The 26,227-nt window shown below is 37.1% G+C and overlaps 2 protein-coding genes across 2 annotated transcripts in view; one reads left to right on the top strand and one right to left on the bottom strand.

Annotated features, from left to right (window-relative positions):
• The window catches only part of LOC106073135 (uncharacterized), a 40,378-nt gene extending 31,916 nt beyond the window's left edge, over positions 1 to 8,462 (bottom strand). Inside the window, exon 1 of the mRNA XM_056006279.1 lies at positions 8,241 to 8,462. Coding sequence (XP_055862254.1) covers positions 8,241 to 8,453 — 213 coding nt within the window. The 5' untranslated portion in view covers positions 8,454 to 8,462. The remainder of the gene's footprint in view (positions 1 to 8,240) is intronic.
• Positions 8,463 to 17,040: 8,578 nt separating this feature from the next.
• Positions 17,041 to 26,227, top strand: part of LOC106073134 (uncharacterized) — a 71,443-nt gene continuing 62,256 nt past the window's right edge. Inside the window, exons 1-2 of the mRNA XM_013233614.2 lie at positions 17,041 to 17,155; positions 19,572 to 20,886. Of these exons, the coding sequence (XP_013089068.2) occupies positions 19,600 to 20,886 (1,287 nt within the window). The 5' untranslated portion in view covers positions 17,041 to 17,155; positions 19,572 to 19,599. The remainder of the gene's footprint in view (positions 17,156 to 19,571; positions 20,887 to 26,227) is intronic.

Here is a 26,227-nt window from a genome sequence, read left to right as displayed (position 1 = left end):
AGTGTAGTTTGTAATCTTGGACTCTCTAGATCTAGTGGTTCTGGTTGTTCTGAGATGTCATCTGGAAAGTCATAATTGTTGTCAAATCTGTTTGCTTTCTCAGAAGACTTTCTGATGTGTTTTCTGTTTCTTCTGTAGACCTTATTTCCACTTTTGACATTATATGATTTAGGCTTAGAATGCTTCGAAACTACTGTTCCTGGTTTCCACTTAGAATTAAGTTGCATTCTGACTGCGTTCCGTCTTGTAGTGGATTATGACTCTTAACTCCTTTCCTCTTATCATAATAATGTTTCTGAGACTGTTTCTCGGAGTCAAAGTGTTTCTTCACCACCTTGAGATCTGGTGTCTTAGGTGTGAGTATTTCCTCGCTAGAAGGTAACAAATTTCTGGGTCGGCGTCCCATGAGTAATTGTGCTGGCGACAAATTAATATTACTCAGTGGAGTAGTTCTGTAGTCTAATAGCGACAGAAATTTGTCTTCGCTTTTCTTCCAAAGTTTCTTCACTGTTTGAATAGCTCTTTCAGCCTCACCATTAGAACTCTGAAAATGAGGACTCGACATTTCATGCTCTATTCCGTATGACTTACAGAAGTTCAGGAATTCCCTTGAAGCCAACTGTGGCCCGCTATCTGACCTTAACCTTCTAGGTATTCCATGGCATGCGAATATACTCTTCATTGCTTCGATGATATCTGATGTAGTTTCCTGTGACAGTTCTTTGACATCAATAAACTTTGAGAAGTAGTCAACTAGAAGAACATACTTTTACCCTCAAAGTTAAACAGATCACACCCAACCATGCTGTATGGAAGGTCTGGTGTCTTGGTAGGTATTAGCGGTTTTGACACATTTTGATTCTGATGTTCAGCACACCTGCTACAATCCCTAACTGTCACTTCAATGTCTGCATTCATGCCTGGCCAATACATGACTTCTTTGGCTCGCTGCTTACACTTGACTATTCCTAAGTGAGACTTGTGAATCAGATTTAGCATGTATTTATGTAAGCTTGGTGGCATGACTATTCTCAGACCTTTGTATATAATACCATCCGAAGTTGATAACTGGTCTCTTGAATCCCAATATGGCCTGACTTCGATTGGAGTCTCGCTTCTTGTGTCTGGCCAACCAGTCATAATTACTTCCAGAAGCATTGAAAGTTCCTTGCTTGTACAGTCTTTAATTTCAATGTATTTCGATTCACTTACAGAGATCATATGCACTGAATCATCTGTAAATTCACATGTCTGTGTATCAGTATTTAGTAGATGTGCACGAGAAAGTGTATCGGAGATTAACATTTCCTTGCCTTTTCTATAACAGACTTTTAGATCATACCACTGCAGTCTTATTAGCATCTTCTGTATTCTCATTGGTGCTGACAATAGAGGTTTCTAGAAGATTTGCTCCAGAGGTTTGTGATCATTATAAACTGTTACTTCTTTACCAAATATGTAGCAGTGAAATTTGCTTGTACTATACACTATTGAGAGCATTTCCTTCTCAATTTGAGCATATCTTGTTTCTATATCTGTGAGAGCTCTTGATGCGTATGCAATTATACGACCTTCCTGGAGTAATACTGCTCCCAGTCCATCTTTACTTGCATCACATTCTATCTCTACGTTCTTGTTGACATCATAATATGCTAAAATACATTAAACAAACATTAAACCAATTTCTGCGACTCCTAAGATTAAGGATAAATGCATTGTTTCACTTGAATACGCGAATCTAGTTGCGACCTGCAGGATGGCTGCCTGGTCTTGCGGTATGCGCGCAGACTGTCGTTCGTTCGTCTTGATGGACCCGTGTTCATACCTTGCCCGCTGCTATGCCCCGTCGTCCTGAGGGAGGTTTGCACTAGGGAGTATATTATCTTCAACTCTGAAGGAACACCCAAAACATGTAAACCAAACATATTTTCAACATCTGATGCAGATAAAAACTCCGCCTGAAGTCTATTTAAGTTTTCTTTTTGTCTCTTGCGCCTGTCTTAGAAAATGGCTTTTCTTTGGGCCTCAAATGTTTGTCCCAAAACCTTGCTGAGAGCTCTTCGTTACTGTTTTTAGTTTAAGTCATTTTGAAAAGAAAGATGTATAGATTATGTTAAAATGTTTAACCCATTAAATTTAGATCACACTCAAGTCTTAAACAGTACAGTAGAAGGGACTTCTGACGAGACTTTTTCTCCATCACATATTTCATTAAATATATTTTTTTACAGCATAAAATTTGGCTTTGAGTTCTATTGCGCTAGCGAAGTACTTTCATCAAATAGTCTGACTGTTTGTTTTTCATCTTCCCTCCACACCGTGACATCTCATTCCCTATTCCCCTTCAGTCTGCCTGTAGTTTTATGTTGGCTAACTTCAAATACCACGTGACGGTAAGTAGAGGTCAGTGTACATTAGTAAGGAAGAAAATAAACACATAGATATGGACACTTTAAATACACTCGAAAACACGTCGGCTTGACCCACATTTCTAAATTCTTAACCTGCCAATAAAATACCATATGTATTTTAACGTTTTGTTCTGGTGGAGAGACCACACACACACACACACATTTCTTTTTCAGATGCTTGAGGCAAAGATTCCCCCCCCCCCCCACCTCCTCTTTCTAAAATGGAGATCTAATTTTATAAGGTTACGTTTGTAAGGCGAAACTGTCCTACAAGATGACCAGGGCAAAGGACTTTGTTCAAATCTTTGCCAGTGATTATAAAGCCACAAAGAGGGCGTTTTGCCCTATACCACTGAACGCCCTTTCCCTCGCTCTCTCTAAATGGCGTTCTGTGATGTAATCACACCCTATAAGCGACATCAATGGTGTCTCTATATTACATTTCGAAAATTTCCCCTGCTGTTTATATGTCACTATCTTATCTGAGACGTGCCATCAGCAACATTTGAAATATCAAAATAGCTCACGTAAATGCTTCCCCCCCTTCCCTCTTCTCACCAGTACTTCACACACACACTCAACCACCCCTCCCCTGTCACACGGTAATATCTCTCTCCGTCTCACTCTCTCCATTCAAGCGTGTGACTCACATTAAGTAGCCTTCAATTCATTCTTTGACTCATCTCTCGAAGCATCTGCCATCTCCCCCTCCCGACGTGGCCCCCAGACCCCGCCCCTCATTACTTACTTTGGGTCATTAATACTAATTGACTACTTCCGCTAGTTGGGCTCAAGTTACTAACGTTTCATCCTTACTCATTGTGTGAACTAGAGCGCGGTAGTTTAGAGTCTATGTCTGATGGGTCCCTGTTGACCGCTATCCTTTCGTTTGATATACAGTAATAAAAACCCTAATTTTTCTCTGAATTGGAATATTAATAATATATATATATATATATATATATATATATATATATATATATATATATATATATATATATATATAGTGCTTTTATTGTGACGGTACGCACCGGTACGGCGTACCGACACCTTTTTTAATGTGGGGAAGAAATTATGACTTTTCTTGCATTTTAACGTTTATTATTAATTTATTAGTAGTTACAAGTTTTGTAGTCGATCACTGAGTACCTGCACCTATTCTTTTACAAAGAAAAGCACTGTAATAATAATAATAATAATAATAATAATAATAATCTTTATTATCCGTAAGGAAATTTGTCTTACAATTTGTGCATTACACCAAACAAAAAACATTATAACTATAAGAAACCAAAGTGTACATTCACACCAGACTCACTCATAATTTACATGTGACAAAGTTTATATCAGATTGTTCTTATTTAATGATTTGATTGCCAGGGGAACAAAAGAGTGTTTGTGTCTGTTTGTCTTTGCTATCGGTGTCTTGTATCTCTTTTGTGATGGTAAAATCACAAAATCCTGACACAAAGGGTGATTCTTTATTTCGAGGATCTTGTTAGCTTTTTTATAGATGTTTGTCTCAAACAACTGACCAAATGGGGTTTGTTTTTTGCCAATGATTTTGCCAGCAGCATTTAGGATTCTATATATATAGTTGTAGACCCTCTTGAATGCAACAAGCACCACAAATTAGGTCTCATAGAGTCCATATTATATAAAATATGAAGAATAGGGTAATAATTTAGATGCCCAGATACATGTACTGACCACCATGTTATTTTTAATGTTTCTTCTTTTTTCAATAACTTTTTAAAAAGAGATTTCTGTTCTTATGCTGTCAACTTATGCATTTTTAAGTATATTTACTGAAATGAAGGTCTTAAAAAATGTTAATAATAAATTGATGAAGTTGTGTCTATCATTTTAATGATTTTTAATATTAGATCTAATAGCTGCTAGAAAGAAAGACAAAACAGCAATAGAAAAAAAATTGGCAAGTAATTCAAGGGAGATAGTCTAGTATTAAGCCTTAAAACCAAAATGGCATATTTCCAATGACAATATATGGTAATAAGAAATAAAACTTAAAAATTTATATTTTAAAAACTATTTATCTCCGAGGAAATCAAATCACATATTTGTAATCTGCATTTTTTTGCATATTCTAAAAATGTAAGAGAAACCTGATCTAGCGTTTCTAGTCTCGTAAACTAATACCAAGAAATTGTGTTTAAATAATGTCTGAGGCATATATCCAGGAAGCTGAATCTAAATGACCGCTGGACTCTTAGACTTCAGGATTTCTAAGATGTCCCTGTGTCCAGACAACCTCAATGAGTACCCTGTATCCGGTAGGTCATATCGACACCTTCGTTTATCTGTTTGTTTGTCAAATGTTTTACATGTTTCGGACGATCCTTCAGAGTTGAAGATAATTTACTTCCTAGTCAAAGCCTCCCGCAGGACGACGGGGGATGGCTGCGGGCAGGGTATGAACCCAGGACAATCGAGAAGTCCAAACGACAGTCCAGCGCGCATACCGCAAGATTAAGCATCAATCTTCAGCCATAGAAACAGTTCACCTTCACAACATTTGGCCCATGGACAGAAAGGTCTGAAAGGGGGCTTAAGTAGCATCTAGTAAACTGATTTGTTTTAAAAATAAAGCTTACATCAACTCACTCTGTCTGTCAGGTAAAATGTTTAAACATGAGCTTTCTCCCTCTTCCCATTCTCGGATCAAGCTGAAACTTTGCACAATTATTCATTGTACCTAACAAAACTATTATTTAAAAAAAAAATAATCAATTAGTAAATTATGTATCAGTAATTAATTACTTGGTTGATATTAAGATAAGGGGAATAAGTGCTAGTTAATGAGTGAGATGGATGCATATATGGATTTATCCCCCCTTATTACGTTTCGTCACGCTTTTCTCCCATTCTCGATCCGATAGTATCCAATACTACACACAAATTGGCACGTTTCAGTGTATTTCCCATGACATTGCATTTACCAGCGTCCGTTACTAAGTAGTAAGTATTAATCAGGGTGTTTGGTGATATCTGGACGCTGCATCTGTCTTTCCTTAGAGACATGTTTATTAATACTAAGAGAAAACATTCGCGTCACAGGTGCGGGACATTGCACATAATATATGCATGTGTAGTGTGTAGACACTGTTCAACCAGTATGATGACGAGGCGAAGGAATTAAAAATACCATTTGCTTTCGTTGTACTGATGTTACAAGGGCGTGGCTATACTAACTCGCAGAAGAATGATCTACTTATATCTTATCAATCAAAAGACGTTCCTTCAAAAGAGAAGATAATTACGTCCGTGTGCCAATCAAGTTGTGCATGTTCATAATAACTATGCTAAGCCATTTGTTTTCCTGGCTGAATCAGGCAACCCGTTCCATGCTCTAATGGCACCAGGGTAGAAAGGGCACTTTTACGAATTAGTCTTAGCATATGGAATAAGAAATGTGTTTTTATTTGTTTGTGTTTCTGATAATTTTATTATTTATTAATTTTGAGTGGTCTGTCTGTCCTTCTGTCCGTCTAAACTATAGCACGTTTGTGAGTGTGTGTGAGTGTGTGTGACAGAGAGATTTTTGTAAAATAAACATGTATGGGCCTCTAATTGGAAGAACATTAAATCAATGATAAATCGAACGATGTGACTGTAGATATGTAAAGCTCTCAAAGGGGAAATGTTTCAGGTGCACACAACATTGTATGTAACACGTTACCATGGTATCAACAAAACAACAATAAACAAACAAAACGTCCAGTGGTGTACGCAGCAGTGTCTCGCGAGATGTGTAAACAGGAAGTTAACTTATAGATTCGTTTCCTGAACATTCAAATTTTACAGAAGATTGGAGAATGAAATGGAGTACCCTAGAATTGAAAGTTCCTGTTAGGCAGGTTTCTATTTTTTTTTAAAATATGAAAGGGGACACAAGCTTATAGAACAAAAATAATAATAATACAAAATTAATTGTAAAAATATTAATAAAAATCGACTATTTATTTAGTAAGCAGCCGTCTGAAATTATTATTTGCAGTTATAAAACAATACGTTAAGGACTCACAAACTAGAGATTAAAAAAGAGCGTACATAAAATGCCTTATTTAAATTAATATAATCAGTCTCAGAGGGACGCAATGGCTTGATTTCTGAACCTGGGGTCCTGGGTTCGAATCTTTGTGAAGACCAGGATTTTGAATTTCGGTATTTTTAGGGCGCCCCTAAGTCCACCCATCTCTAATGAATACCTGACTTTAGTTAGGGAAAGTAAAGGCGGTTAGTCATTGTGCTGGCCACATGACACACTGCTCGTTAACCGTCGGCCAAAGAAATAGATGACCTTAACATCATCTGCCCTATAGATCGCAAGGTCTGAAAGAAGAACTTTACCTAAGCAGTCGGCCACTTTAATTCTTATACATTCCTTTATCATGCATGAATCTATAAATTATATATCATACATTTTGATTGATTGAGAAGAATGCATAGAACTGAAGGCAACATGTCTATGTGTTTAATCGAACTTGAGGTTCTCCGGTTATTGATTGATATTTGACGCTTCAAAGAAGAGATCTTTTAATGGAACGTCGCGGTTGATACCTGTGTATCTCATTGGTTGACTATTTCGGTCTGTCGAGGGTTAAAGTTCAGGTCCCGGTGATCCGAACCAAGTTAATTGAATGTAATACATTATGCAAAGCATACGTCTACATTGTTATCTGTACGATGCTATCAGATGCAAGCAGATAGAGACTGAACCTATGGTACTATTAATGGGGCCCTTTAGAATTCGCTATTATAGATGTTACTTAAACGGTAACTTTGAGATCTATAAACACACACACAATAAACAATATACGTTTATGTAGATCAAAGCTAAACAGGATGTTTTCACACAAGGACCGGCCTAATGCAAAGAAAACACAGTGCTAATGTAAACAGAGGGTAAACCTAATTATGCTTTGCATGTAATCAGTTTTTCAAAACGAAGATTTGAACTTCATAGCTCACTTCGGATATTTGGAAAACGATGTTTCTACCGCGACGTCGCCTTGACTGAAAAATAAGATTGTTCTTATCTTCTTGACATAATACATAATATTGGGCTTATCTTCCATCACATAATAAAATCAACAGTGTTATTTGTACGAACTATTTTTCTTGGTATATGCCTCTGTTGCAAATAAAACTAGTTTGCAGTGAGGGATCTATAGTCATTGAATCTACTTGTTTTAGGTAACAACATTAATGAATAATTACATTGGTTTTCTAAAAAATATCACAGTCACACTTTCCTGGTAATGTGAAACTATTACACTGTATATATTGAACATATGAGGAGGTCAAAGAGCACATGTTATATGGCTAGTCCGGGCCGGCCCAAGTAATTGCGGGACCTATTCGAAACGGATTGTGCGAGGCCTAGTTTGGGTAGGGATAAGCATAATGTGATAATAAAGATTTTTAAATTAGAAAATGCTTTCGTCTTTGCAATCAAATTTTTTAAAATGAAAGCTCACAATGCTGTTTTTATTTATTGGCACCCCAAAAATGACAATCTTGTCCATTTTTCAGGAGATTGTAATAATTTCAGATTTCCAGGATTTTTTTTGTTTCTTTTGCCTTTTCAGGAGATTTCTTGGCGGCCCTTGAAAATTAGGAGGCCGCAGGAAACCCTGTTATTATGTGTAAGTTATTATGGTTTAATTTAATAATTTACACTTAGAATTAGCGCGGGGCGAATGAAAGTGCGGGTCCCACTGCGACCGCATAGCTTGCAGTGGCCTAAGGCCGGCCCTGTGGCTAGTATTGATTCCCAGGGAGTAACACAGCACAAAGTAAACTTACCCTCAAAGTCATGTGCCAACAGACTCGAAATCTGTTCTCTCCATACCTGAAGACGATCACCGGAGAATTTCTTTTCTGATCATTTATCAGTAAATTAATATGTAACGATGTCCGATGCTTCTTGTAAGGTGGCAGCGACGTGACAATCTCTACATAGTAGCGACTATCGCGTTCACTAGACTCTCTAGGTTCTAAAGTTGGCATCATATTCATTGTGTGCTGATAATTTGTAGGTTTTACCATAGTTCCGGAAAAGACAGCCGTGGACTAGAATCACTTCTGTATCATTTCATCTCCCACTCTCCATCGCAACAGATGTCAACGACTGCTACATAAAAAAAAATCACTTGCCAACTAAACTTAGATCTCGAAGTTTCCTTGTCTAAAACAAATAAATCAGTGAGATATTCCTTCTAATAAGCAGTTAAAAACAAAACACAAACTGCAGCAACAGCAAAAGCAAAGCAGAAAAATCAGCTCACAGAATACGTTTTTACAAGACTAGTGCGTCAAAAAATTTAGAAAATTTTAACGTGCTTTAAAACTATGCAGGACTAGTCACGTCGTTTGTTCACTCTGCTATAATTTAATTAAAACACATTAAAAACAGCCTTCCACTGATGCATAATTCTTATTATTATAAACGTGATCTAGGTTACTTGTCTGAGTTATCTCATTAGCATCTTGACCAGATGGAGCGAGTTTCCAGTTTGATGTTAAACACACTTGAATGTAAAGGCACATATGCCATTCCTTTTTTATGAGAACGAAAAAAACAAAATCTACTAATCACAAAGAATTCGATCTGTTGGAACAATTTTTTATTTTGGCGATTCGTAAAACACATTGAATGAAAACAAATCCCACCCTGCTGTTGTGCTTTCTGTGGCTTAGCAGCTTTGGACAACAGAGAGGATATATAGCAAATGTTCTAACTGAAGGATAAGTTTAGAGTCTAGCATGCAACACTACAGTTTAGAGGAGCAAGTTAATAAGACTATGATATTAATTTATATACAGGCACTGACTAGTTGAACATTCAAAGCTTTGCCTTAAACACAAACACACACACACGATCTACTATCCACATGTTGATTTCGCTCAGCGATGACCGATTTGAAGACGACATTAATGATAACTACGCATGGGTAATCAATTACAAGCTCAGGTAATCCTTTACCTCTACTATCATTCCTCCCAGATTTGCGCCCCTTCCCGTACCGGTTATTTAAAAATAAAATCAAAACTGCACGGTTAAAAAAATGTAAATACTAGAACCAATTAGATTCCACATGACCTCAATTATAAGTGATTGGATCAATGAAGATGTGTTTATAAGCTTTGGAGTCTTCGAGTGCGTAGGTCAAATAGCTTAATCCACGACAGAATCGGCCCTAGCAGTGCTTGAAATTCTACACGGGGACACGTCTGTCGTAAGATGTTGTACGCTCAACCATATAATCTATATTCCCTAGCCTAATGTGTCTTGTATTCTTTACGACTGTACAAGACTTGCTGAATTCTGAAGTCCTGGAACTCACATGCCCCTAGACCTAGTTGATGAAATACTTGCCTTGCACACGATTGTTTCGGTCCAGGCACCAGAGTTCTAGATAGGAAGGTTTGGAGTCTTTCAAGTCAGCACTCGGAGTTTGGTAATAATAACGCTACTTACCAACTATCATCTTATGTCGTTTGTAAGTTGACGAATATATCATAGAACAGCGGTTCTCAACCTTTTAAGCTCGGCGACCCCTTTTTAGAATCCCCCACTCGGCCGCGACCCCCCTTTTCCCCACACACACAGCAAAAGAAAAATAGACAAAAACAATCCATATTTTCCATGGTCTTAGGCGACCCCTGGCAATTCGTCAATCGACCCCCTAGGGGGTCGCGATCCACAGGTTGAGAGCCCTTGTCATAGAATTTACAAGTTAGACACTAGTTCCTTTGTGTAAAGTGCTAAGCTAGCGATAAGGACATGAGGCGATAGAGTAAGGGCTGAGCAGCCGTTATGGGTCCACAGATCGAGCCGACATGGTGTATTAGTAGCGGGGACTATTTGGAGAGAGTTGATAATTTCCGTCCCTCCCGGAATTATATCTGTACTAAAGTTTTTTTTACGAACCGGTGTCTACCCCATGGCTGCTGACGCCTAGTGTAAGCAGCAATGATATAAACTATAAACAGTTTGACAATGAAAAGACTCGATGAAAGCGAGAGATATTTCAATCATGTTATTGACGAAAATAGAAGCTGTTCATAATAGTGAGAATATAGAATAATATTCTTGAAGCAGTTCACCATAAAAGAAAACATTGAAAAACATAAAATACTACTATAATACTTGTAATCAAATAGTGAATTACATATCGATACCCAAAGTACATGTAATTATAATCCAGTCCAATCTTCAAAGTGTCGAGTTTGGGATGTGAATGATTTCATTATTTCAAAAATGAAATTGCACTTAAAATAGCCTAAATTTATCTGTGCCTACAAATGTAAAAAAAAAAAAAAAGTAATTATCTTGTCGATTATTTAATTTAAACTACATGACAAGACCTTCCCCCCCCCCCCCCACAACCCCATTTGACATACATGTATAAATATAGACAAGTTTCAAAGTGTTTCTAAAAGTTAAAAAAAAAAAAAAAAAAAGACTCCAAAAACAAAGGGGAGGTAATCTAGTCTTTATTTCTATCGGCTTTAAAAAACAAAGCTATCTCCCTTTTTCTAAGCAGTAAGTTTCTAATTTTAGATAAATGTTGGCATTGCACCACGGAAAACCCACATTATATAAACGTTAAATAAACAAAATAGAAAGATTTCTGTGTACTGAGCCGTGGTGATGTGGATAGGAGATGTCACTATCAACAGAGCCTAAAGCTGTATGATTTGTTCCCGAGTTCTCGGACTTGGGGGCAACCGCGTCACTAAATCAACACTCAGTCTTTTTTTTTTTTGTCTTTTTTTTTTTAAAGCAATAATATTTTAAAGGATATTTAGTAATTTGCACATCCATAAAATACATTTCACATCGCATTAACAACAATTATTAAGTTATAAGCAAGTGTTTTGAATTATTTCATTTTATTTTGAGTCTAAAAGCAAAAACAGCTGAAATTCTTAACAAACAAAATAAAAAAAAAAAAAAAAAAAAACCACTTAAAAACAATAACAAAACGTTTATTAATGTGTAGCAATTAGTTTGGACCCTACGCTATGATCCCGTCTGTCACGGATGAATGGGTGTATGTATGTATAATATATTTTTACAATCTGCGCAAATGACCGGAAGCGTGTTTTGTTGTCAGACAGAGACCAGCGTGTGTGATATGCAGTAAAGATGATTAAAGTTTATATGTTTCATTGTTTTATTTCGTTAACTAGAACTGAACCAGGGATACCTAGACGTATCGAGACCTAAGGTAGATTCTATCGAGTTATTATTATAAATGTCATAGGAAAGCTGTGACCTCATCATTTGTCTGGGACCAGTGGGAAAGGTGGAGAAAGAACGTAATCTCTGGGGGATCACTTTTTAAATACATTTTTTTTTAAATAAGCGAACGACCTGAATTCTAACTTGTAGGCTAAAGCCTTCTCAGGCTTCTCAAGCCAACGCGGTAACCACTCTACTATTATTTATTGTTTCTTCAAGTATAAACCTTTTACCATACAGACAGACACACAGACAGATAGAGTGAGTAAAAATATGGTAACCACTCGTATGAACTTGGAAGATTTTATAGCTACCTATTGTTTCTATTTTTTTATGTTTGTGTTCACTAAGCCTCAGACGACGACGTATAAAGGGGACTAATTCAGCGTATACCACCACTTTATTCAATTACTATTTCTTTCCTTTGTTCGAGATTAAAAAAATACCAATAGTTCATTCATTAATTGGTTACTTTTTTTGAAAAAAATATTCTTGTGTTGTCAGCTAAAAGAAATAATTGTGCAAAATGTACGCTTGATCTGAGATTGGGTGTCGGAGAAATAAGGTGCATACACTTTTGGTCAGACAGAAAGTTTTTGAGTTTTGTAAAAAAAAATCTTCTTCCTAAGACGATGAAGTATGACACTTTGGTGGTAATTGTTACTGATAGTAGAATTAGCTGTGTAGTTTATAATCTAAACTTAGCTTTTGAAAGGGCTCTAAAATCCGCCTTTGACGGTTACAGTATGCGTACTTTAAAGGCAGCTTTTGTGTTCATCTTGGACGAAAAGTATATTATTTCTCCTATGCAGTGGCGTAGCTAGAGTATTTGATGCCCGTTGCGGTAGGCTTTCATAATGCCCCCCTTCCACCCCCCCCCTCAAAAAAAAAAGAATGAAAAAATAAAGTTTTTTTTTTCTCCAAAAGAAATGTGTATTCGATTTTCAAGTATTGCTAATTCGGAAGAAAAAAAATCAATTTTACAAAAAGTTACTACATATAAATCTTAGTGCTTTCTTACTAATAATTTATCAATAATTTTTTCAAAATCATTTTTGAAACCAGCCTTTGCTCAATAGACAAAATTGCCTAATGAGTGTGTCGTAATTCTGGATTGACTAAAGCTAAGAACTATTTCGCTTGCATGTAGCCACACTTACCACAATCGTCAGAAATATGCGAATTAAAATGGTGATATTCGAGACTGATTATTCTAGCGAATTTGTTTTTATAAAACTCAAGGGCTCAACGGATCCTTGTTTCATACGTTGGAGGCTTCTGAAGAAACTGCGACAACCGTTGAAGTCTCTTTTTATCGAAAGGAAAAGTGTTATTGTCAATGTTGTTTGGAACACCATCAACATTTTTTTCTCATCATGTTTTTGTAATCGTCCAAAATCACAATAAACTCACTTTGTATTTTTGGGGACATTTAGGCATTTGGTGTGGAACTAAGCCTGGTTCGAAGCACATGTTATGTCAGGAGTGGTTCTTACCTGGATAATAGTTACTTGGAATAAACTTTAAGACAAAGATACGAAATTGCAAACCACCCAACTTATTCACAGCTTAATATGGTTAAAGAGTTCTAATTTCAGCGTTTTGTAAAGAGCAAAGCAATTATTCTTTTTGTTTATTTTTAATGACATAGATCTAAAAATAATTCACTTTGGGCTTACAAAAAATTGATAGTATGTTTTTCAAAAAGAATATCTAGATCTAAATTCATTTTTTTTGCTTGTTTTTGCTATTCTAATTAATGACAAACTTATGCTTAGTATGAAGTCATCAATGACGGAAACTCTTATAATAATGAGCTGGTTTTATGTAGCGCTGTTACATCCGATATTTAATGAAAGGAGATTTATATTTTAAATAATCAGGGCCGGATTTAAGGGAGGGCAGGCGGGGCTACATCCCCGAGGAAATATATATAGGCCTATCGGTATTTCTGCGTATTAGAAACTTTACTCCACATACTCAAATCCGACCCTGGAAATAATGGATCATGGTATATTCGTATAAATATCTCTATAGACCGAATGCCAGGTTGACTAGCCAAACAGGTTAGAAGTGAGCACCTAAGACAAGCGCTTATATTCTTTTATATAGCGGTAGTTATCACAAGAATGTAACTGAGCACTACAGCTAACACAATGAGAGTATTTTCAGAAGGATTTAAGCATTGAATTGTCGTAAAGATGATTTGAAGAGCTAGTACCGTTACCAGCCATTCGTTGCACATCTCAATAGTACCGGTTTGTTCCCTGCTAGCTACCATCGCCTTAAGACCTAAGGTAGGTTAAACCTGAGGTAAGTTAGACTTGAGGTAAGTTAGAGGTAAGGGAGACAAAACAAAAAGAACTTTTTTCGAAACGAAAATGTGTAAATGAGAAGAAGGGAAATAAGGCAGTTGAACTTATTCTGAATATTAAAAAAAGATGTTATCTCCCCCTGCCAAAGGCGTAAACTTCTATTTATAAATGTAGAGTTGTAGACTATTGCATCATGGAAAACAATCTTTTTAAAGGAGACATTGGAAGCGTTTGCTGCTGGACTGAGCCGTGGTGGTGTGGGTAGAACACTTGTCTACAGAGCCAAAAGCTGATGATTTGTCCTGAGTTCTCAGTCTTGGGGGCAACCTCAACACCAACTCGACACTCATTTTTAGCGGCCCCCAAAAGGGGAAATACGCTATTAGTATTGTGTGGCCTGTCTGTCCGTCCGTCTGTCCGTCCGTCCCGTTTAGATCTCAGAAACTAAGAGAGAAAATGAAAATCGGACATCATGATATTTTAGATCAGGGGTGGGCAACCTTTTTGCATCGAGGGCCGCATTTAAACAAAAATGGGAATGGCGGGCCGCATATACGATTAAAAAAAATTAAAGTTGTCTTTTTATAAAAACAATATCCCCGCAAATATGCAGTTGTACATATTGTGCAGTATTTTACTTTTTACACTCGTGCATAATGTTCCGGAACTGTGGAACTAGCTTACTAGTTGTTGCCCTTGTGACTGCTGTCAAATAACAGTCAGTCAACTTCGAGCAGTGATTATACCTGTTTAGGTTTTTGAAAAATGTTTATTCACTGAATGAGACAATATATGTTCCGAAAGTTAAATGTCGGGACGAGCTAAGCCTGTCATGGTTAAACATCACCAGATTATGATGACCATGTTCTTCCATTGTGCATACTAAAACAAGGGACCCGAACAACACTCAGACCCCGAAGCCCTTCCATATAACAAAACCTATTTGGAGAACTGCCAGATCTGGAAACCAGTACTATTACTATGTAAATTTTTCCAAATAGAAATGTGTAATTATATGCAGCTTTGTGCAAACTTTGCTGTTTAAAGTTTATGGTTGGGATATATACAAAATAATAATAAAACAACAACTATTTTTATATTCAAAGCACGAACTCCATCAGTTGTTACACTTGCCATCTTGTTTCAAGCATATTCAATATTTAACACATATATTCATAGCATTTAATAAATACTAGCATGAGATTGTGTCTTTGACAGAGTGTATTGATGTATAGCCAATTAGCTTAATCTTAGTTTACTTAACACTTTTTATAATGAAACAGTTTCAATAGTTTATATAGATATTATTTTTAATATATTTGCATTTTAATATGTATGTACTGTGGGCACACCTGATTTCTGTAGGTGTCGGCGGGCCGCATAAAACACTCCGGCGGGCCGAATGTGGCCCGCGGGTCGTAATTTGACCACCCCTGTTTTAGATCATTCAAAGTTCTGGTGCAACGGCTACTTTTTTCTTTTCCGAAAGTGAACCATCTAATTTTTTAAATTATATATTCAAGCAGATTTTTCAAAAAAAAAATAAATAAAATTACACCACTTTTCAATGAAAGGGGAAGTAAGTCTAATTAAAAAGTTCACAAGCTTCTTCATTAATAAATCAAGCTTCATTCATAGATTCGCGCATTGGTAAAAAAAAGTGCATCTAAGATAACTATTGAAAAAGTATCAATGGATCATTATAAAATAGATTTTCCATTTATTAACTAACTCATGGAATAGAATACTGATTCAAATGTTGTTTTTAAAAAATAATTTTAATACAAACCTCGTTTCAATTGTAAGTTTTAAAACATACAAAAATAGACAACAACAAAAAAAAAAACTTTATACCGCGAAGTTTTCACACATCGTCATTAGGCTATGATTTCAAGCAATTTGTGGACCTAATCTTATTGTGACACCCAGTTAACCTCAGCCTGTGCCTAATGCTTAAAAGGGATCTTCTCAAATCAATTAATGAATAAATAATATACATATACCAAATGTATAACATACATTTATTAAATGTAAATGTGCTATGTGCTGAAAGCTACTGCATGAAGTATAAGACTAGCTTCCGATTTTTTCATCAGGTTAACTCGCAAAGCTTTCCAGTTTTTCGGATATAGCCGCAAGGCAGAGAGATTGGGGTGATTCTACATACATACATTCCTCAAACATAAAACGCATGCTCGCACAAATATACTCATACATAAATACACACATGCATACTACATATGCATATACACACACAATTATACAATACATATAGACTAATATACATACATATGTGCATACAAAGATACATAAATACACACTCACACAACCATACATACATACTAGACACAAATACACACACACTCTCTCATATATAAATGTTTATATACATATAAACATACACACTGATACACTCAAACATACATACATACATACACGCATGAATAAATACATACATACATACACACATACATACATACATACATAAATACATAAATACATACATACATACATACATACATACATACATACATACATACATACATACATACATACATACACGCATGAATAAATACATACTTACACACATACATACATACATACATAAATACATAAATACATACATACATACATACATACATACATACATACATACATACATACATACATAAATTCAAACATACATACATACATACGTTAAAGATACATACGTGCATAGACTACTATATAAATAGTTACATTGATAATTGATCTCAAACAATTGTATTTATTTGTGTGATTCAATTATCCTACTTTTTAAATTGCTCAGCTGGCCCTTTGACGCGGCTCTCTAGCTAGACCCACTATATTTCAATTAACTGAAATTAAATCTTGGAAGGGGTGGGAAGGCTGTTAGTCATATCCAAATAAATTAAATGTCATTCTTAGCTTCGCACTATGCACACCTGAAGCCTGAAACATTGCCCTCCCCCCTCCCCCCAACCTGCCACCCCGTACTGTATGTCTGGCCCACTGGCAGCTTTGTGTTGTGTTAATCTTCTGCCAGGCCGTCCATTTGTTTTAATACTTTCCTGTCTAGAGATCACACGGTGCCAGCAAATAGAAATAATTTCTTAATACTCTTTTTAGGGGGGAAGTATGGTCTTGTTTTGTAGGTAAGTGCACGTTTCTCGAATTGTTTTCTAGATAAGTGCAAGTTGTTTTGGCCGTTTTTTTTGTGTGTTTTTTTTATACCTTGCTTTACAATATTTAGATTTTTGAAAAAAAATTAAATCCCCTTTTCTTTCTTTCTTTTACTCTTCTTAGAAGCCTTCCACATTTGACCTTAATTATTTAGTATATTTATTGTCCTTTTTCGATATCAAACAAAATAAGTATCTACCAATAACTATTGACTTATTGGTTAATTTTTAAATTGAATCATGTGTTTTCTCTAGGTACAATAAATAGTTGTGGAAAGTTTCATTCTGATCCGAGAATGGGCGTGGTAGAAATAACGTGTTAAAACGTTTTACCAGACTCACAGAGTGAATTGATATAAGCTTTGTAAAAATTGTTAAGTCCAAACGGTCTGAGCCTCTGTGGCTTCATTTAACAGTGTGGGCAGGCGTTTCTTGAGGCCGGGTGGTATGTCGTTACGAGCCGGTTAGTACCAGTTACGGGCCGGATATAACGCGCTGGCCGATTATTGGGGCATCTCTAAACTGTAATGGTTAAACTTCTCCAATATTTGAAGCATTGCGACGTGCTTGCTTATGTTTTGATGTTGTTGTTTTTACAATTCCTAAAGCTTAGCTTCAACTTTCTTCATGGTGGAACATGCTGGAAGTTGGTCGGAAACTCAAGTAAAAAACGGATTCATTTTTGTCAAACTTAAGCACAAAGTAATGTCTTTGGATAGCTTTGATGATAGAGCGTCCGCAATTACTGCGAATGGCGTGGGTTTAATCCCCATACTGGCCAATTAATTTTATTTCTTTATTTTTCCATAACTAATAGAAACCATAACTAATAGAAATCGAATGTTTTTGTTTTGTATATTATTCGTACATAAACTTGGACTTTATGTATAACAAAAGGATATTACTTGTTGAGTATATCCTTTCACGTATCACTATGTTTGATAAAAAATGGTTTTATGGATTGCGCCTATGATTTTCAACAAAATCTCTTGGATTTGAATCTTTTAGAGATATCCCGTAACCCCACAGTAAAAAGCTTCGATAATGTGACATCTGTAAACAGAAGAAAAACATTCCATGCCCATCTATCAGCTAATAAATCTTTACCGATCCATCAGTTAATAAATAAAGTTCTTTACAAATCCATCTGTAAATAAATAAAGTTCTTTACCGATCCATCAGTAAATAGTTCTTTACCGATCCCATAGTTAATGGTTCTTTGAATTCTGTCAGCTAATAGTTCCTTACCGATCCATCAGCTAATAGCTACAATACAAAACAAATTGGGACTTTCCGGCGACGCAAAGACCTGATTGTAAAGGCCTGCCCTCCCCCCAATCAAACAACGGGCCTCTGACATTTGATTTAGTCATCGACACGGTTGAGTGGTTAGTGCTGGAACTAAAGCTTTTAATGTGCTGTGTTAACGTCCCGACCATTGATTAAATATAAGGAACACCCCCCCCCCTTCCCCTCAATCAGTTCAGTCACTAATGACTTATAGGAAAAAGGTATGCACGGATTACAATATTGATTATTTACCGGAAGGGGGATACGTCGTTTGGTCTATGTGACAATTAAAATCTTCCTTGAAGAGCTATCTAGAAAAGTGCCAAAAACTAGCTTCCAGAAAAAAGGTTTGAATTTCCTCTGTGGTATTATCTTATTTTTAGAGGCAGGAGTTTTACATTGTTTTTGTATACCCTGTCTTTCATACATTTATACGCTCGGTACTTTTCCCCAGCTAATGTTAGGTACCCATTAGAGACGGGTGGACTCAGAGGCGCCAAAAAAAATCTCGAAATTAAAAATCCCAGTCTTCACCAGGATTCAAACCCGGGACCCGAAAACCAAGCACTTTACCACTCAGCCACTGCGCCTCCTTTTCAATTCTATATTTTATTGAAATATTAAGGTACCATTTTCAGACTTTGAGATATAAGGGTTAAGATTTAAAGCTGCTTCGGTTTAGTACATGTGTCATGTGACTAGCACAACCGTCAAGGGAATCCTAACAATTCCAGGCTTCACCAGGATTCGAGCTCGTCCCCTCGGTTACGAAGGCAAGAGCTTTACACTCGGCCACCTGCAAAAACTTAGAACTTGTTTATTTTTGTATTTAGTTAGTGATGCTTAGTAACTGTGACGTAGATAGGAATATTAAAATATGGAACGGAAATAATTGAGACAACAAAACACACCACCACACACCACAACACAAACCACCACAACACAAAATACCACACAAAAAACACACCATAACACACCTCACCCCGCATTCATAACATACAGATCAGTGTCATCAATTCCCAAGCGTTTTACATTATCCTGGTAGTAGGCTTTGGTTACTTAAATTTGTTACATTTCATTTTTTTTTTTATTTTCTCAGAACAACTTGAAGAAAGAGTTATAGTAACATGTATACCCAAGGGAGGCGTGGTTATGACGCAAACACACGTGACGTCTACGTTAGACCAATGAATGGGCTGGAAGACGTGTATGTGGGGCCTACTACCCCAACAAAAATTGACATAAACAAATGTCCACCTTATGGTAACATTCCAAAACTTGACCTCATTCCTGGACCCGACCTCAGCAAAGCTCGAGTCTTTCACTTTGGCGACAACACGTTCGGGCCTCGTGAGTTTGATGCTCAAGTCTCTGGCCCCCACGAGAAAATAATCATTGACGTCCTTCGAAGGCGTCAAGAAGCCAAGGTCAATGACCTTCCTTCTTTGGCTACAAACTTTCACCAAAAGGTATCTGCGAGCAATAATCTTGAAGGAAACAAGACGGCTTTACTTCTAAGGCCTCAGAGTCCGTTTACAAATTACGATATCAGAAGAGGGCGGGATCAGATTGGATCAAAGCGCTCGGGTAGCCTGACCTTTAGCGTCAATGAGCTTGCTCCTACGAATACGCCAACGATCGTCCCAGAGAAGGTCAGCAAAGAAGTGGACACACATGACGAGATGAAAGAAAACCTCTTTCACAGATCCACAGTATATCCAAGGATGGATAGAGGCTCAACACTCTTAGATAGACGTAGACATTCTGAGGGTGTGCGCCTCATTGTTCGCAGAGGCGACGGAAGAACAAACTTAGAGAGGGCAAAGTCAGCAAGACTTTTTAGGAGTCCGGAGAGAAGGGGGAGTTTAATTGAAAATACCACGAATGTGTCTACAAGGGCGGGGGGTGACTCCACGGACACATCAACGGCTTTGGATGACCACATAACCCAAGGCGGGGATGATGTGGCCAAACCTCAACTAATTCCTAATATAACAGTTACCGGTGATACATCATTACAGCATGAAACAAATAGTGCTTTCGTCCAATCCCACTCGGAGACTTCTCACGAGAAGGCAGCACTTTTGTCAAAGACTGTAGAGCCTGAGTATATTGAGTCCTTTCACCAATTCAATCCCATAAAACACAGAAGGCCAGCCAGCGAATCTCTAAAAGACTTCAAACGCAAAATGCTGGACTCAAGAGTCTCCTTGACCCTTGAAGACAAGGACCACAATTCTCGTTCACTTGTGAGATTTGCTGCATGGGACTCCCCAAGTAATGAGCAAACACCTCAAGAAACGGATATGTGTCCGAACTGTCATGAAAAGCTTGTTCGTGTCCCGTCTAGATATATTGCAGTCCGTCCGGATGAGAGAAACTTTTTCAGCTGGATGTTCTCAAAGTGGCAGAAGGTAAGTTTTAAATTAGGAAACATTTTTATTTATCCTGGGGTATGTATGTGTCTTTAAGTGCATGTGTATGTTTATTCTCTCGTATTTGGCCCAAAACATAAAACTTTAAATTCTTAGTTTTTTTCTTAGAAATTTAAACTGCACAATATTTCATGATTCTTAAGTCTGCACTTATTTTGAAACGCCAATAACTGAGAAGTTAAAACCTCTCCAAAAAATTTTAGAAGGAAAAATGCAGTCAACAAATTCAATGAGCGCAGCCAAAGGGGTTTGAAGTTAAAACTCAGTTTCCAATAAAAAGACAAAAATCTGTAGTCACTAAATTCCATGACAGTGGCCAAATAGTGTTTTGTGGTTAACCTCCCATCCCTACAATTATAAACTAAAGCACAAATATAGATAACCAATTTCAACCAGTCGCTGGGCACCATTAATAAAGTGAAGTGAATTGCATATTTGACATTTGATTTACAATTTGTTTATAGAAGAGTAGCAGAACATGCATTTTTAAGTGTCAAATACCGGAAATAATGCTTGGCGCAGGGGCTGCGACCAGGGCCTTTCTGTGGACGCTCACAGCGCTCTCCCAGTCGCCCTAGCTGACAAGTGCGGGGTTTCTATTGTACTTTCCACTACATCCAGGAATCACTTTTCTAGGGTACAAAAAACGTCCTGAAGAATGAAGTGTCAGAATTGAAGATTGATTACGTATACACACAAAACACAAACACATACACATCTATCTATCTATCTATCTATCTATCTATCTATCTATCTATCTATCTATCTATCTATCTATCTATCTATCTATCTATCTATCTATCTATCTATCTATCTATCTATCTATATAGAAAGATAGATAGATATAGATAGAGATAGATAGTAGCTAGGATTTTTTTCGGGGAGGTTTTATTTAAGGGGGGGGGATTTCTCTCCCCCAATATATATATATATATATAAAAGGCCCCCCGAAAAAAAAAACTCCCCGAAAAAAAAAATCCTGGCTACGCCCATTGTAAACATTATAAAGTGTTATTTTTCTTAAGGAAATATTATAATGCTGAAGGGTTGTTTATATTATTGACCATTTTGTCAGTCAAATCTGTGGACTCAATATGGCCCATGACGCTGTGCTATCCGGGTCAGCGACATATCTGTCGGAAATTTAAATGGGCCTGTAGATCGAATAAGGTTGAGCGTTACTGCTCTACATCTAATTTTTTTTTACACGCAAATATCATTCAAATATAAAAAAAAACAAAGCTCACATAAGGGTACGAACTCCGCACTTACAAGTACATTTCTCAATAATGTAGAAGTTATTTCCCTTATTCGATATAATCGATTAATTGACTTATTGTGTTTTTTTAAATCGATTCATGTTTTGTTAGGTACAATAAATAATTGTTTAAAATTTCAGTTGGATCTGAGAATGGGTGTGGGAGCAAGAACGTGTACAATTATATAAGGTGACCAAACCCTACAAATTTAGCCATATCTGTGAATACTGAAGGATTAATTTCTCTTGTCGGTATCAAACAATATAACTAGTTTCTAGAAGTTAATTGACTAAATGGTTGTTTTTTTTTAATCAACCATGTCATGTCTATGCCAATGAATATTTGTGCAAAGTTTCAACTTGATTGGTGGCTGGAGAAATAGCATGTACAAACGTTTTACCAGACAGACAGAGTGAGTTGATATAAGCTTTGTAAGCGCAACCAAACAACATACTCTAGTAAATTTATATGAATAAAAAAAAACAACAAATGAACTAACGTGTGCTGGTGTAGTATTAAAACACACGCTTTTCATAAACCTATTCCAAACTTCGAACTCTAGGAAGTCGTTAAAGTCACATTGTTTTGCCTTGATTCACTGAAAGACAGGTAAAAAAGAATGAGTGTCTGGACATGTGATCTATTGGCTTACCTGTTGTTTATTTGAGCTGATCTACTTGAGCTCTGTACAATTTAATACCAAAATTATGTCTTTTGTTTTGACATACGAATATGGAGTGCAGGTAAAAAAAAACAAGCAATAAAAAAAAAAAGAATACTTTTTAAAAACAAAGCTTATCCAAGGGAAGGAACCGCTAAGTGCTTTTATCTGCTTTTATCTGAAGCTATCAAACACATCTCAGTTTGAGTTGTGATTCGAACTTGAACCCCCCTTGATGGGTAGCCAAGCTAATTATGTCGACTTATAACAGTACGTTCGACACAGTGGCGTAGCTAGGGTGGGGGAGGAGGGGGGAGAATTTGAAAATCTCCCCGGAGGGGCCCCAAATGAGTATTTTTTACATTAAAAATTAAATATTACTCAAAATGCAGGGGCCCCCCAAAGAGGTTTAGCCCTCGCGTCCCCCCAAACGAACGTAAACTCCTAGTTACGCCTCTGATTCGACAGAAAAGTTTTCAAAAATGTGCATAGCAATGTACAAGTAAATGTGTACTCTATTTTTGTTTTGGAGGGTTTTGATTTTACAAAGCTTATATCAACTCTGTCTGTCTGTCAGTCTGTCTGTCTGTCTTTTAGTAAAAAGTTTGTGCACGTTATTAGTTGCTACTTGTCTAGATTATATCACAGTGATTATCAAAAGTTTAGAAATAGCCTATTAACTTGGTCCAAACACTAGAAATAGTATATAGACTATTAAAGACTATTCCCTAAACAAAATGTTGCACTTAAAAAAAAACAATGTTCTCACTAAAAACGCGTCACAGTTGGGTAATACATATTTAGAAAGGAGGAGGTGATAAAATATAACTTTGTAAAAGTGTTTGGAAGGGGTAGAATAGAGAAGAATACAAGTTGAAATAATTCAAGATAAAATAATTGAAATTTTGGACGAAGGAGTTGATAGTTATATTTAACAGCGTTACAAACAGCGATGTTCTTGCGAACGCCAGTATAGAAAGTATAGACAGACATTATGGTCCGACAGTTACGCTGGGCAGGGCACGTATACCGTATGGGGGATGAACGTATGCCAAAAGCAGTCTTTTTTGGTGAGCTGAAAGGTGGTCGACGTAACAGAAAGTGCCCCACGGAGACACTTCAAAGACCAGCTTAGGCACCAACTTGCTTTAACTGACATAAAAGAGAGCACTTGGTCGCATGCGGCTTCAGAACGAGATAGCAGAAGATCACTTACAAAGGCCGCAGGATACACTAGAGAACGAAAGAAAATCCGCTGCCGAGGAAAGACGGCGAAAAGAAAATCTAAATCGACCACCGGCGGACAATGTTTATGCCTGCGCTAGATGTGGCAAAATATGTAGGTCAAAGCTGGGGCTGCGTGGCCACGGGAAAAACTGCATTCCTCATTGATCTTCAGACTCGAAGACAAGCCTTTATTATATTTAACAGCCTTCTCTCCCCCCCCCCCCTTTTCTAAAACAAACAAACAAACAAAAAAAAACCCTCTTCTTTCATCCTTCTCTTCGATTGCGATTGCTGTTCGATGTTGTTCAATCAACACAAATCAATGTTTGTTCCGGTCGAAGAAACCTCGATCTCCTATTGTTCAACACGACATGAATGTCTCCCAACTTCACCCCAACTCCCCCCACCAGTCCTCTGATCAATGCATTTAACGTATTGATTAATGTGTATGTCTAGCGGATCAACTTGTCTTAAGGAGACTCTGATACGTTACCTGGTGTGTCATAACAACGACCACAGCTCGTCAACTCTTGGCGCTCAAGATAATTGAATTTTGCCACTCAATCACCAGGACTCTGGTCTCCCCCATTTGACGTAACTTAAATCAAATCGATTTTACAAGTTCATCTAACAAAGGATTAGTACACAGAAAGCTTCTAGAGGGAAAAAGAAAAGCTTTTTAGTAATAATTTGTAGGCATTGGGTAGCTGGAACTTAATTCGACGTAATTACCTGAACACATCACATGTGGGTAAATAAAAGCAATAAACATATTATTGTAAGATCTGTAGAGTAGCCAACGGCTAAGAAACAGGGTGTCATGTGGCCAGAACAACGACCAACTTCCTTTACTTTCCGATTAAATCCCGAAATTCAAAATCCCAGCCTTCACCGAGATTCGAACCCAGGACCTCAGTTTAGTAAACCAAGTGCTTAACCACTCATCCGCCGTGCCCCCATCTTTAGTGTAGGGTTCCCTATTAGTGTTTCGCGAAGAAATAGTGGTTAGTTCAAATTTTCGTCCTGGTACCTGAAGAATAATCACATTTATAATGCATTTTTTTTGTGCGATTAGAATGTTTACACTTTTTTCCAGGTGTCCTAATCCCACCATCTCTAACATGGATATACTACACCTGTAATCTCATTGGTTGGTGATAGACTACTTCTGTTATCTCATTGGCCGGCGATATACTAGTCGTGGAATTTCATTGGCCGGCGATAAACTAGTCGTGGAATCTCATTGGCCAGTGATAGTTCATAAAACACGACTGAAAACACTTTTCACACATGTTTCCCATAAATAGCCAAAGAGCTGACTTAGAACGCACTAAGAATTGCGTTAAAAACGACCTATTTCAGAGTTTGGTGTTTGACGGTTAACAGCGACCAACTACTTTTACTTTCCCCAATTAATGCCAGGTACTTATAAGAGTTGGAGTAAAAAATCCCAGTCTTTGTCGAGATTCAAACCCCAGATCTACCGCTGTGGAAGGGAAATTCTTTACCAATCAACTACTACGCCCGCTTAAAACTACTTTAGCCTTGCTGCATCACTTCTCAGTCTACTAGAGAATCTTCTCTGGCGAAAAGAAACGACCTAGAAATAGCTAAATGTTCTGGTGTTGTAGAAAGGAAGTGATGAAAAAACTTTGTTTTCTAAAAAGTATATGTTTATTATTTCGAATTATCAGCACTACGGAATCCAATGATGAATAAACATGACATGTAATAGGCAGCAGTCAAAGCTTTCTAACTCCACCTATGTTTATTTTATGGTTTGTTTATTTGAGTTTACTTCCTAAGCTAAAAAACGTGAAAATGAAAGAAAAGGAGAGCTTGCGCGCGCGCGCGAGAGAGAGAGAGATGGAATATAAGTAAGGTCTTTTTCTTTGGGCTCCAAGATGTGTTAACCACAATGCAATGGTTTGTGTAGGCAAAAAATGTGGGCAGTCGTTAGGCGAATCATTTACCATGGGTAGTGAATACAGATTTACATCACTTTTATCATCATCATAACTTTACTGATTTGAAAGTCTCTTTTAATTTGGGTGGTGGTGGTTGCCCTCGTACATTAGCTTGGTACCTGCGTCGCTGCGGTGTTTCCAAGCGGATATCTATAGTTCTCATCGAAGCTTCTGTCTCATACCATTTCCTCACCCTTTTTCTCCCA

Source organism: Biomphalaria glabrata, chromosome 12, assembly GCF_947242115.1.
Source record: "Biomphalaria glabrata chromosome 12, xgBioGlab47.1, whole genome shotgun sequence".
Taxonomy (NCBI): domain Eukaryota; kingdom Metazoa; phylum Mollusca; class Gastropoda; family Planorbidae; genus Biomphalaria; species Biomphalaria glabrata.
Note: the sequence above shows the minus strand (reverse complement) of the source record. Positions and strands in the feature narration are given on the sequence as shown.